The following is a 13598-nucleotide window of genomic DNA, read 5'->3' as shown; positions in this document are numbered from 1 at the left end:
CTTTAGAAGCTAGATTTTAATATTGCCAAGTGGGTTTTTGCCAGATTATAAAGTTGACTGAAATGCCAGGATACTGCATTTTGGAAGCGGCAGCAGCTCACATATTGCCTTGTATTAGTGGCTGAAGTGTGTTGCTGATTCCAAAGCTGGACTATCATCATCTGTGGGGGAGAGTAGGTAAATAAATAAATAAAATCTGGCATTTCCTACCAACCCTGCTGCCTTGAAGCACTCTTTTCAAGTGCAGCCTCCACAGGAAAAAAAAAAGTGAAGACCACTTTCTTTTGATTATAGTGCTTTCCTCAGGCAGGAATTTTTGTTTCAGTTAGAATCTTTGAACCATTCCATTTTCAGTGAGGCATTTTATATTTACAGTTGACATCTTCAGAGAAGAATGAAACCTTTAAGCAACAGCTCTAAAGCATGAAGGCTGCCTGCAGGAAATACTTAAATTATTTTACACCCAAATGGAGCCTGTTGTTTTTAGCTAAAATTTAATAAACCTTAAATCAATGACCTTTCTTTTACTGAAAGCCTGCCCTTTGGAAAACTAACTTTCCCGAGAAACATATTTGGGTGAATAAATGCCAAACAAAGGGCTATTGAAATCTAAACATTTTCTCCATTTATACCTTGTGAACATTTAATTTCTTAAATTCCCGACTGCTACCTAATGTACAGAACAGTGGTGCCTTGGTTGACTCACATATCATTGATTTCAGAGTGTCACAGGGATCTCATTGGCAGGAATCAATTAGAATCCAAAATCAATCAAATATGTTCCTGCACTATCATTCATCGAATTTGAATATCCCCAAATTAATTGTAAGCATGTGAAAGAACCTAGAAATAAATTTTGAACAGGTACAGAAATAAAAATCAGTCAACTTTGAGAAGATAATAGTGCATCTGAGCATGTTTCATGCCTGCTGGGGTAAGTTAATGGTGAATCACACCTTCCCTTCCCAGCACAGGCTGAGATATATTCTTTTTGGAACCTGAAAATACCCAGGGACTGAAGGCAGAGGACACACCAGTCAATGATCCAGCATTATTTTATGAACAGCCTGTTACACCCCCAATATCAAACATGCTGCCAGGATATTACAAAATGCACAAGTGTGTTACACTCTGAAAAACTGCACATTGTAAGTGAGCCACTTCACTTCAGGGAGAAAGAAAGGAGAGAATTCCTGAATCTCTACCAAAAGCAGGAATAGATGTGGCCACTTATCCAAAGAGGTGTTACTGTTGCTGAGGACTCCTCTCTGAACCCATTCACCTGTCATTCTGTCAAGGTAATAAATCCTTCCACTCCTTACAGCACACTCAAAAGCACCCTGCTATTTAATTTCAATGGGAAAATGGCCCAAAGTGTCTAAAACATTTCCTTTTGCTCATGTAAAAGTGCTGGCATTTTACTTCCTTCCTGATAAGCCAGTGCCAATGGACCTGATTATTCTTTTCTTATTCAAAGCATATCAGTAGTTCCAAAGCACTCTCCATCTTATCAGGTGTCTGAACAGCACAGTTACTGAAAACAGTTTGTCCTGCTCCTCTCTCCTTCTGCCAGGCTATCAGATAAACCCAACTAACTCTCTGTATTTACACACAACCAAACATAAACTGTGTCTTCAACACACTGTAGCCTGTTTCTGGCATGTTACAGGTTTGCTGCTTGACATTAGTTGTACCCAAAACAGCAGCAGTGAATTAGCTTAGAACAAAAATATTGTCACTCCATAGCACAGAACACAAAAGGGACACAGGATAGGAAAAAAAAAGAGAAACCTTTTGTGAAGTAAGAATGATCACTCTCATCTCAGCAGTTCACAGGTATTTATCTGGTGCTACTTGAAAAAGAGCATGGAAGCAGCAGGATTCAAATGCATTCAAAACAGACCTGACAAAGCCCTCAAGAGTAGAAAAATAATTTCTTGTTTTGTTTATTTTATTCTCCTGTCCTCTAGGAACTGTCTCTGATTTGCAAGGGGTGAGAAAGTAAAAGAAAGGAAAATGGTCACAGTGACTGAAAGCGTTTAAATGCCTTTACAATTTTTTGTCTGTAACAAGACTGATTTTCATGATCCAACCTTCATCTGGCACTAAAAGACCCCCACAAAAACAAACCAAAAAAACACTCTCCCCCAAACAAGCCTCTCAGCAACTCTCCTTTTCATTCAGTGTCTCAGATACAGAATTTTCAGTGCTGACTACTGAGGAATAACACAAGATCAACTCCTTCAGAAGGGCCACGGCTTTGAAGATTTTGCTTCCTGCCCAGCCCTAGGGAATAGGCACAGCATCTCCCTTCCTCCTTCTCAGGATGACAGGATATCCTCGGGATGAGCCCAGTGTTGGAAGAGTTAAACATTAACCTGGCTGTGCCCTGGGCACTCTCAGCTGGCTAAATGAAAAGTTCTGGAAGGCCAGGAGAAATCCTGAGTTGCAGCTCTTTGAGTAGGTACAGCCTTCTTTAGAAGCTGAAGCTCCACCCCCTGAGTGGAGGATCCTTCCCACCACTTCTCCCACTGACAGTCCCCCTAAGTAATAAAATATCAAACATAAAAAGACAGTGGCATTCATCCTCCACAAAGACAGGACCAAATCCTGCACCCAATTTGATGACAGAAAAAAAATTTAAAAGGAAATAAAGAATACAGAGAAAATTGCTTGATCCTTAGTTACATTTCCAGTATATGGAGAACTACACAAACTGTCAGTAGCAGAGTGCTCAGAGTACATGAAGGAGTGTGATTTCACCATTTTGTTAAGTGTTGGTTTTACTAGATTTTCACATCTTGTATTTCTTTGAAAATATTCACGTGTGAGATTGAAAAAAGTGTTTCTTTCAAAAACAGCTCTAGAAACCAACCCAGAATTAGGGGGAAAGGGGTGAAAGAGCAGCAGTCACAGGTACAAGAATGGTCTGAATAAAGCAAGTCACCTCCTGCCCACCCATCCTGGCACCTGCTGGGAAGGAATTTTGGAAATGCTTAGGAACAAGCTAGCACTACATTTTAGATATGACTTTTTCATCTCTACATCTACAGGACTTTAAACTGTTTCATGTCTGTAAGGGGGGTACTTTTGGATTAGATGATCAATGGAGCATAGAGGCGTGAGAAAGGAATCATATTAGGATGTGAAACCAGCCAGAGTATGGTACAATGTAACTTCATGGCACAAGCGAATTGTAAGGTCCATTGTGCTTTTTAGCAAGTCAGTTTGATATCCCCTATTATCAGAGCTGAGTTCTTCCTTGGTTTTGCTACGTATTGCAAGATAGATACATCTACCCCTGAAACACAGTGGTAGAGGTCATACATAGGGGTGAGAAAGATGATGATGGGAGGAAGATTCTGTGGGCAGGGGTCGCTGGCCCCTTGCCCTACAGCAGGGCACGCACAGACTGTTGCTATCAGGTGATGAACAGGCAGGGTTTGGCTGCCACTCAGGCATCACCTTATACTGGGTACTGGCCCTACGTGGTGCAATGTAGAGCTGATAAAATGGGGTGTCAGGACTGCTGGGGTGAGCGATCCTCATCCTGCCATGGAGACTGTGTTGTTCCACCGGGACGCCCGCTAAGCACAGGCACCGACCAGCTGCTGCAGATCCTGGCAGCCCTGGCCTGTCTGTGTGGGTAAGCACAGTTTATTGACAGGAAGCAACTGAGAAAGCCACTGTTTTATATCCTTTTTTAATATCCTTTTAATTCCCTTTTTACTAGTTAATATTGTATTAAAAGCCACTCGTAGTATTGTTTTAATATCCTTTAAATGTTCCTTTTATTCCCTTATTACTAGTTAATACTATAATAAAAGCTGTTCATAGTATCGTATGAATGCCAACCGATAAAGCAGTTATTTTGTATTCTTTTTTAGCTTTTGATTCTCTTTGCTAGTTTTTATTCTCACTGCAATAAAAGATTTTTTGTACTGTTTGAATGCCTGTTGTACTTGTCTTTATTCCGGGCATGTATTCAAATGAACTAATACATGGGGGCGCAGCTCTTTGGGGCAGGAGACGGGCAGCACCCTTGCCAGGACTCGGGGCAGTGGCAGGTCTCCTCTGGCCAGGACTTGCCAGAGCTGCTGATTTGGGTGCAGCCCTGGCCAAAGGGCTCCCAACAGCATTGGTGCCCTTGCCCACACCTTCCTTCTCGGTGTCAGCCCCCCTGTTTAGGATGGCCACCAGCCAGCACTTCTCCCAAGGAGGCCGTGCCAGCTTGTGTGGGAGGCCCCGTGCCCTTCCTGCTGCGACTGAGTCGGCGGCCGAGGGGGCTCCTTGTGCTGCCTGAGCAGGCACAGGAGGGGAGTGTTTGCTCATTTCTTGAGCCGTTCCTACAGTTCAGGTCCAGCCAGATTAGATACTTCAGAGAGCGGATTCCCTCCAAGGTGGGGCAGGTTGGCGGGGCTGGGGGAGGCCCCAGGCCACGTGGCACTGTGTCCCAGGGCCCTTTGTGACACGCTGGGCACGGCCGGTGGGATGGAAGGGGGCAGGGTGTCCAAGGGCCCTTTATGACCCGCGGTGACAGAGGTGCTGCTGGTGACACGGCCCCAGTGTCAACAGTGCTCCTCGGAGCAGGCGACGGGACAGGACGGGACAGAGCGGTGCTGTGCGGAGCCCCCGCGCAGCCAACTCGTGCCTTGCTGACCCGGAGCGTTTTAGAGGATTTTCTCTCTTTCAGGTGACCTCGAGGCATTTCCACAGGATTTGGAGACCCGGAGTTTCTCCGAGGTGTCTCTAATCCCTGTGGCAGGTGCCCTTGAGACCCTTTTGCAGGACTTGGAGACCCGGAGTTTCTCCGAGGTATCTCTAAGCCCTGTGGCAGGGGATCTTAAGACCCTTTTGCAGGACTTGGAGACCTGGAGCTTCTCTGAGGTGTCTCCAATCCCTGCGGCAGGTGGCCTCAAGGCCATTCTGCAGGACTTAGGGCCCGGAGTTTCTCCGAGGTTCTCTTTCTCTCTTGCAGGTGCCCTGGACACCAGACTGTGGCATGGCAGGGAGACGCTTCAGCCTGCTCAGGCTGTTCCGGAGGAAGAAGGAGGAGGAAAGCCCTGGGGCTGCTCCAGCACAGCAGCCTGAAGAGGTGCAGCAGGTGCAGCCCCCGCAGGAGGGTGAGTGCTGGAGCTGGGCCACAGGGCTGGTGGCTGCAGCCCCCTTGGCCTCATCATGTCCCATCCGCTCTGGACACGCCCAGGGAAAGAGAGGGGGGCAGAGGGGCCAGGGCTGATCTCCTGGCAGCCGTGCTCCATCCACTGGGCATCCCGGGGCTGGCCCTGCCTGCTCCTGGAGCCCAGGCCTGGGCTCTGTTCTCCGGCCTCTCCCGCACACCCTCAGCTCTGAGCACGCTCGCTCTTTGCCAGATGCAGGCCAGGAGCGGACAGAAGAGCAGCTCCGTGCCCGTGGCCGCTTCCGCAGGGCAGCACAGGTACCTGCAGCCATCCCCGCCTGGGCTGGGCCTGCTCTCACTGCTCAGCCCAGCACCGCTGTCGCGGCCCTCCAGGGGATATCCCTCCCTTCCCTGCCCTTCTTTCTCCTGCAGACATTTATGAAATTCATGGGCAGTCGGCGTAGAAAGGCCAGGATCACACCAGCTGATGTCCAGGCCCAGCCTGACACCATCCCGACCCAGCTGACAAATCCTGATGTCAGCACCGCGTCGACTGCTGTCCCAGCAAAGTGTGACACCGCAACCAGTGATCACACAACCCACTGGGACACCACGTCCACTGATGATGTGTCACACTGTGACTCTGTGCTGCCTGGTCTCACGGAGGAGGTCGACGCCACAACGATGGAGGGCGTGGCGAGCACTGACGCCGCGCCTGTTCAGCGCCTGGCCGATACCCCCAGCCTGGAGTTTCTTGAGGAGAGAGCTGTCTCTGCTGAAGTAAGCAGCCTGTGGCCCCCCAAGCTGGGTGCGCTGGGCCCCCTCAGCCTTTGACGCTGGCACAGTGTGCTGGGAAGGGAAGCATTTCTCGGGGAAAGCTGGGCAAGTTGCTCACTCTGGCAGCTCTCCACCTCTCCCCTGTGCATCCTCCAGGCCAGACTGTGGGACCTGGGGACCTGGGGCTGCTCAAGGCATCTCCAGTCCCTGGGGCAGGTGCCCTCGAGGCCAGACAGTGGGACTGGATGAGGCGAGGCATTTCCCAGGCTTCTCTCTTGCAGCTGCCTTCAAGGCACGACTGCAGGACTTGGGGAGCCAAAGCTTTTCCATGGCATCTCTGCTGCAGGTAGCCATAACACCAGACGGAGACATGCAGCAGAGACCCCCCACGGTGCCCAAGCTGGCCTGGGTGAAGGAGGAGGAGAAGGAGGAAAGCCCTAGGGCTGCTCCAGCACAGCAGCCTGAAGAGGTGCAGCAGGTGCAGCCCCCGCAGGAGGGTGAGTGCTGGAGCTGGGCCACAGGGCTGGTGGCTGCAGCCCCCTTGGTCTCATCCTGCCCATCCCCTCTGGACATGCCCAGGGAAAGGGAGGGGGGCAGAGGGGCCGGGGCTGATCTCCCGGCAGTCGTGCTCCATCCACTGGGCATCCCGGGGCTGGCCCTGCCTGCTCCTGGAGCCCAGGCCTGGGCTGTGTTCTCCGGCCTCTCCCACACACCCTCAGCTCTGAGCACGCTCGCTCTTTGCCAGATGCAGGCCAGGAGCGGACAGAAGAGCAGCTCCGTGCCCGTGGCCGCTTTCGCAGGGCAGCACAGGTACCTGCAGCCATCCCCGCCTGGGCTGGGCCTGCTCTCACTGCTCAGCCCAGCACTGCTGTTGCAGCCCTCCAGGGGACATCCCTCTCTCTTCCTTACCTTTCTCCTGTAGCTGGTTTGCAGATTCATCAGGTGCATTTGGCGTGAAGAGGCCACTTTCATGGCCACTGGGGACACGGCAAACTCGGACCTCTTCAATGCCCAAACCAGCGCTGCCCTGCTGGATTTGCTTGTGGAGAACGGTGTCTACAAAGCAAAGCAAGTAAGCAGCCTGTGGCCAGGGCTCCAGTCCCCCAGGGATGCTGTGGCCCCTCACGCTGGCTGCACTGGGCCCCCTCAGCCTTTGAGACCAGCAGAGTGTGGTGGCAAGGGGAGCACTTCTTGGGGGAAGCTGGGCAAGTTACTGGCTCTGGCAGCTCTCCAACTGTCCCCCGTGTCCCCTCCAGGTGCCGGCCATAGTCAGGTGCATCCATCAGTGGCTCACGTCCAATGTATCTGATGAGCACAGGCTGGACAAGACTCTGGTCCTGCTGACTGAGGCACACCCCACGGATGTCGCAGTGACCCTGCTGCGCTCTGCCCCAGCCTGTGACAGGTATGGGGCCCACCTGCCTTGAAGGCTCACCTGCCTTTAGACCCCATCCCCCTGGACAGCCTGTCCCAAATGGTGTGCCAGAGACATGGAGACTTCCAGGACACTCCAGCTCCTCTCTTTGCCAGCTTTGGCATGTCAGCCTCCAATCCTGAGGCCAACCTGCCTCCCTACCCCACAAGGCACCGTGGCTCTGTCACCTGGGCCCCGCAGCTGCCCAGGCCACAGAGCTGTGTCCCAGACCCCCCTGAGCCAGAGTTGTGACTCCACAGAGCTGCTCGCACCATGTGGAAGACGCTCATCTCCTCCAGATGGACTAAGGAGCCGGTGCTGCAGATCCTCTTCTGTGTGCTGGAATACTGGCCAGCGCACAGGAGACGCACCTCTGATGGGGATGAGAGGGATGTCTTTGCCCTGGCTGTGAGTTTCTTGAGCTGGCCTCTGCTCGCTCCCAGGTTGCCTCTGGGACGCCTTTCCATCCTCCCTCACCACTGCTTCTCCCTGCCCCAGGCACTGGGCTGCAAGCCTGCCTTAGGGGCAGGTTCAGGGACACCAGGCTGGGGGATCCCCCTGTGTCTCCTCTGGCCTGTCCCTGCCACGCTTGGGCCCTGCCACATGGACATCTGGGCCCTGAGAGCTGTCTCTGGGTGCTTTGTCTTTGGCAGGCAACTGTGGCACTCTGGGAGATCCTCCAGCTGTCCCACTCCTGGTGCCCAAGTGCAGTGAAGGACAATTTCCCGCGCCTCCTTCTGACTCTGCTCTTCCAAGTTTTCATCAGCACAGAGGAGATGTCAGAGGAGGTCGAGACCTTCTGGAGGCGATGCCGGGAGCAGCGCAGCCTTCCCCCCAACCCCAACAGGTGCTCCATCCCAGTCCCCTCTCCCTGCCACGCCCTTGGGGCTGAGGCCAGGGCTCTGTGCCTGACCTGGGCTGTGCTCTGCACACAGGTTTGCAGTGCAGACTGTTAAAGCCCTGCTGCGCCAGCTGCTGGATGAGGACGTGTTGATGGTGATCGGTCGCAAGTGTGGCTGGGACATGCTCCTCAAGGCTGACAGCCACCACTATGCAGTGGGTCTGCTGGCCAGGTGAGAGCCCTTTCTCCCCACTGCCCCACACCCCCACAGGTCATTTCTGCCCTGTGCACAGGCCACCCCTCACAGTGCCCGTGCTGCTGGGCCAGAGGGCCTTGGCAGCCAGGGATGGCTGAGCAGAGTGGAAAAGGCGGAGAGGGGCAGCTGCACAGGAGGAGCCACCTCCCAAAGTGCCCACGTCCTCTCCTGGGCTGGTGGTCAAAGACCAGGCCTGTGTGAGTCAGTCCCAGAAGAGCTTTGCCCACCTGGCTCAGGGTCTCTGTCACCTTTATTCCCCCTTGCAGGGAGCTGTGCCATGTCTCCTGCTCCTTCGGTCGCAGCATTGCCGTCAGCCTGCTCCCGCGGCTCAGCAGGGGAGAGCCCCTGTGGGAACTGCCTGCCCTGGCATTCCTGGTGGAGGTGAGCCTGATGGCGAGCGCTGCCTGGCCCAGCTGCCTCCCCCTCTCTGCCCTCTCACAGCCGCAGCCGCCCGGGACGGTGCCTGCACCCTGTGCTGCTGCCTGGGCCCAGCCCCGGGCGGGTCCGGGCTCCTGCCGGCCGGGCACCCTGTCACTGCTCCCTGCCTTTCAGGTCCTGCACTGCTTGATCCCCAGACAATATGGGCCCAGCATCCTGCAGATTATTTCCAGGCACCTGCGCAGTCAGTGCCCGGAGAGGCGTCGCCTGGCGCTCCGAGGCCTGGTGGTGCTCAGCAAGGCTCCCTCAATGGTGAGCAGGGGGCAGGGGCTGAAGCCGGGCCGGCAGCGTGCGGTTGTGCAAGGCAGTAGCTTGGCCTTGGCTGGCCTTTGGCAGCTGTGGCAGCTGCTCCCAGCTCTCCTCCTCCCCGTTCAGCTGCCCGACTCCTTTAGGATGCACCTTTGGCCTCTGGGCCCCGCGGCAGCAGCGTGGGGCTGCACCACAGCATTGTGTTCCACACAGGCTAAGAGCATCCGGAGCCTGAATGAAAGCCTCCTGGAGCTACTGCAGGATGCAGACACGGACGCGGTTGAGATGACTCTCACTGTGTTCATCAATGTGCTGGGCTTGAAAATCATCCAAATATCCAGCCCAATAGCCCTGAAGTTGCTTGAGGCGCTGCGGCCACTCTTTGACAACGTAAGGCTCTGTGCCCCTCATCGTGGGCACTGAGTGCTGCCAGGAAACTTGGGGCCCAGTGTCTTTTCAGGCCTGTGCCCCGGTGGGCCTGGAGAAGCCAGTGCTGAGGTCTTTTCCTCTTCCTTTGCACCAGGAGCACAGCCAGCTGCAGCAGCTCTCCATGCTCCTCTTCCGGGAGCTGATGGAAGCGACAGAGAGGAGCAAGAGCCTAAAGCCACACGTGTACCTGAGTCTGGTGCCATTCTACTTCAACTGGCACGATGAGAACCAGCGTGTGGCAGAGGTGAGGACTCATGGGCTCTGGTGTCCCCATGGCAGGAGGCTGCTGTGCCTCCTGCCCTGGCCCATGGTCGCCTGCAGCCACCTCCTGGCCTTGGTGCAGGGATGCGGGTGCTGTGCCCTGGGCTGCGGTGCCATGGCCCGCTCTCTGTTGCTGTGCAGGCCTCTCGGAGAGCACTGTTTGGTGCAGCCAGGTTCCTGAAGTGGAGGGATCTTGAGCACTTGGTGACCATGGAGCAGCCGTGGAGGTTTCCCGAGTGCCTGGTAAGGACGGCCCCAAAGCCCCAGCCCCTGGCTCCCAGGAGCACCCAGCCCTCCGCTCCCCCCAAAGCCCGGCCCCAGCAGCTGCTGGCCAGGCCTCAGGGCTCTGTGGGCAGGGGAGCCCCGTGCTGGGGGCAGGGAGTGCCCGGCCAAGGGGTAGAGCCTGAGCCCAGCCTTCCCTCCATGCCCTGGCGCTCTTTGCAGCTGGAAAAGGACAGGAGCCAAGTGGGCCAGTACGTGCGCCAGGCCCTGGCGTTCCTGGAGAGCCCAGAGGAGCCCCTGCGAAAGCTGGCCATCAAGTTTCTGGGTGAGCCACAAGGCCGGGGTCCCTCCCCACCCCGCTGCAGCTCGGCCCCAGCCCCGGCTGCTGCAGCGGCAGCAGGATGCGGCCCAGGGCATGTGGAGCCCCGAGTGGCCCCGAGCGCCTGCTGCCGCCCTGTGCCAGCCCAGCCCTGGGGCGTCCCCATGCGGGAAGGCCCCGGGCTCAGCCCTGCCAGGGCAGGAGGCCGTGTGGCCGGGCTGGCAGCGCCGCTGCGGGGGACCTGTGCCTCTGGGGCCTGACAGGCTCTGTGTTCCCAGGGATCGCCGCCAGGTCCATGAAGCAGGAGCAGCCAGAGCTGCAGCTCATCTGCCAAGGTGAGTGAGGGCACCTTCCAGCTGATCCCCTTGGGCCCTGCTCCCTCCTGGCCATGGCAAGAGCTGGCTGGGATGGCCCTGGCAGGAGGGGCTCCTCGCTTCCCCACACCCCTGGCCTCTCACCTTGGCTCTCTTCCTTTCTCTTCCAGCCCTTCAAGACATGACTGATGACAGCCCTGCCGTCTCAAACCTGGCCATTGAAACGCTCCACATCATCAGAGCTGTACGGAGGACTTCATTCTTCTCATTCTGGTAGTCTCCGTTGCTGCCTCTTCCAGCCCGTAGAGGCGAGACAGAAAACATCAGACTCGCCATGGCAGGCCTGGCAATTCAACACTTGCTCGCCGGCTCCTCAGAAAATCAACACTTTTATACAATTTTCAGATATGATTAAATGCATATTCAAGTGATTACAACATCTATCAATGCATATTAATAATAGGCGGAGTATAGGTGGAGCTCAGGCAGGGCTTGGGGTGGTGCTTCTCTTGGCTCCCCATTTCGGAGGGTAGTTCCCATCTTCATCCATAGGGCAGGGGTCTCTAACTCCTCTTCCTCAGCTTGATCCTTCTTCCTTTCCATTGTTCTTGACCCGCTCACTGAAGCTTGGAAAAGGCCCTGGCTCCAGGCCTATTTCTCCTATTCAAATGTCTACCTGATCCTGTTATACTTCTAATTTATTGCTTCTAAGCCTATTACATGTTCTTGTACTATTCTCTTAAGCTTTGGTCCAGTAAGTAGAACAGAACGGGTACAGATCGTTTTAATATTGGTAACTTGTTTGCAGACCCAAATCTCTTAGTTAACTCTTTGGGGCCTAGCCTCCTATATCATTCCCCCCTTTCTGTTTAGAATTTACAAATTCCTTCGTCAAGCTCTAATGGATTTTGGTAGGTGTGCATCACAGCCCACACTATCTGCATCTTTCTAACCATGATGCTTGATTTGTACCATAGCCAAATAATTAGGATCAGCAGTATAATCATGCTAGCTCCTAAAACCAATATTGAATGTATCAAATAGTGGAACACTTGTGATGCCGTGGGGGAGTATCCAGTAAAGATATCCAACCAGTGATGTTCTCCCACTTTTTCCACTTTGGTTAAGACAGTTTTTATATTCTCAGTGTTGTGTTCCACTTGCAGAGCATTCGTTTAGGCGTTCTGTTTACTTCCTGGACCAGTTCTTCTATATCAGGATGTTTAAGCATTGCTTTAGAAGATTAATGTTCATTCCTGTCTGCAATTTTAGCACATCGTGATACGTTGTATAATCAGCTTCAATCAATTGTCTAGTAGTCACTAGAATGATATAATCAAAGTCACAGCCTATTATTTTAGTAAAACAAAAAAATTAGTACCACTCACTACTTCATGACAAGTATCTACGGTAAAATTAACACAAAAGATTCTAACACATGAACATCCATTTCCTACGTAATAGACTTGTGATTGGGTTTTAGCATGGGGAAGCATTTCAAAGGTACACACTCTATCTTCAGTATCTAAGCATAAATCTTCATTTTCTACGACAGCATTTTCACAGATATATCCTAATTGTCCTTTAGGAATACATGCCTCGGGACTGACTGACTGTCACTTTTTCTTGGTGTGATCATAACTTGCTCAAACATTATGGTCTATGGGTCTGACAATTACATTTTGGTGTATGGCTCCTAATGTCAGGATAGGAAAGATGGTCTTTTCTTTGGCTGCACTGATAGTGAGTACATAAGCTTCAATTTGTTCATGTTGAGGGTTGTAAGTGAAGTTCCCTAACTGCCACCACGCTTGGTAATTTTTCTCAAATTGTGTAGTAGAACTGTTTCTAGCTATTATTTCTCTTACTTCTTGTGGCAATATTCCTGAAGTTCCTTCTGTTAATATTCCTGCAGCTACAGATTGTACCCACTGTTGAGTTTGGAGACATTGTATTGCAAGTGCAAACCTTTTATGGATGACACCAGCATAGTCGATAATTTTGGTGAAATCTTTTGCAGTGTGGTTAGCTACTAATGTTAACAATTTAACTGCCAATGACTGTGTTTCTGCCAAAGTGAGCAAAGATGATCTTAAAGGGACTTTGAATTTTCCTAGATCAGATGTGACAGCACTTAGTTTATTCACTAATACTTCTTGATCTATGGTGTTTAATACACTTAATCCTGTGCCAAACCATCCAGTTACATCTCTTTGAATTCTGGTACGAGGGGATCTGGCCATCATCTATGCATGCCAGCCTTTAAGGCTTTGTTGAATACAGGGCTGACAATCTTTTTGTATGTTTGATATGTTTACTTGAAGGTTTATTCGAACCCTCTTCAGTGAATATGTGGGATCTAACAACAGCTTCTGCTCATTTGAGTGTCTAATCATGTAAGGTCCAGCATAAGTTAAATTGTGGACACTCTCACAGGCTAAAGAAGGAGTTGTAGAACTGGTGGTGGTCTTAGTCAATGGGGTGGTAGGAGATTTGCTGGTTGGAAATCTCCTGGTTATATTTCCTTCCCTGAATGTCCACTGACACATCACAGAAACTGATTTATCTAGAGTGAAGGTGTGCCAACACTGATCAGCCACTAATTACATTTCACAGTAACATCAGTTCTGGGTGACCATCTGATCTGTGCCTATTAAAACACTTGCATTGTATGGGGTACCAGGATTTTACCAATTATTCAGTACCCTTGTTCCTTGGAGGACTATAACAGATGCATTGTATTGGTTCAGCTTGCCTGGGTGAACTGGAAGTTCTGGGTCTATATAAAATTGTAGACCAGAACTCTCTTTGTAGGCTTGAGACCATAATGATTCTTGGGCAAGAATTTCATCAAACACCAATGTACTTATCAGTCCAAAGATCAGCATTGAGGAGGCTTGATAGTAGATGATTCCTCTCCCGAGGTCCATGCTTCCTCTGGAACCCCTTGACTCGAGAG

The 13598-nt window shown here is 52.2% G+C and overlaps 1 protein-coding gene across 1 annotated transcript; it reads left to right on the top strand.

The window, feature by feature from the left end:
- Positions 1-6866: 6866 nt before the first annotated feature.
- LOC135404928 (maestro heat-like repeat-containing protein family member 7) lies at positions 6867-10324 on the top strand (the record flags this gene model as incomplete). The annotated part of the gene is made up of 11 exons (XM_064639659.1): positions 6867-6968; positions 7063-7301; positions 7571-7718; positions 7964-8157; positions 8246-8383; positions 8674-8788; positions 8960-9097; positions 9308-9484; positions 9618-9767; positions 9926-10027; positions 10229-10324. Coding segments are annotated over exons 1-11 (1599 nt in total), but the record flags the coding sequence as incomplete, so codon positions are not given.
- Positions 10325-13598: the final 3274 nt, after the last annotated feature.

This window comes from Pseudopipra pipra, chromosome W (genome assembly GCF_036250125.1).
Source record: "Pseudopipra pipra isolate bDixPip1 chromosome W, bDixPip1.hap1, whole genome shotgun sequence".
NCBI classification, from domain to species: Eukaryota; Metazoa; Chordata; class Aves; order Passeriformes; family Pipridae; genus Pseudopipra; species Pseudopipra pipra.
This window is presented reverse-complemented; position numbering and strand designations above follow the sequence as displayed.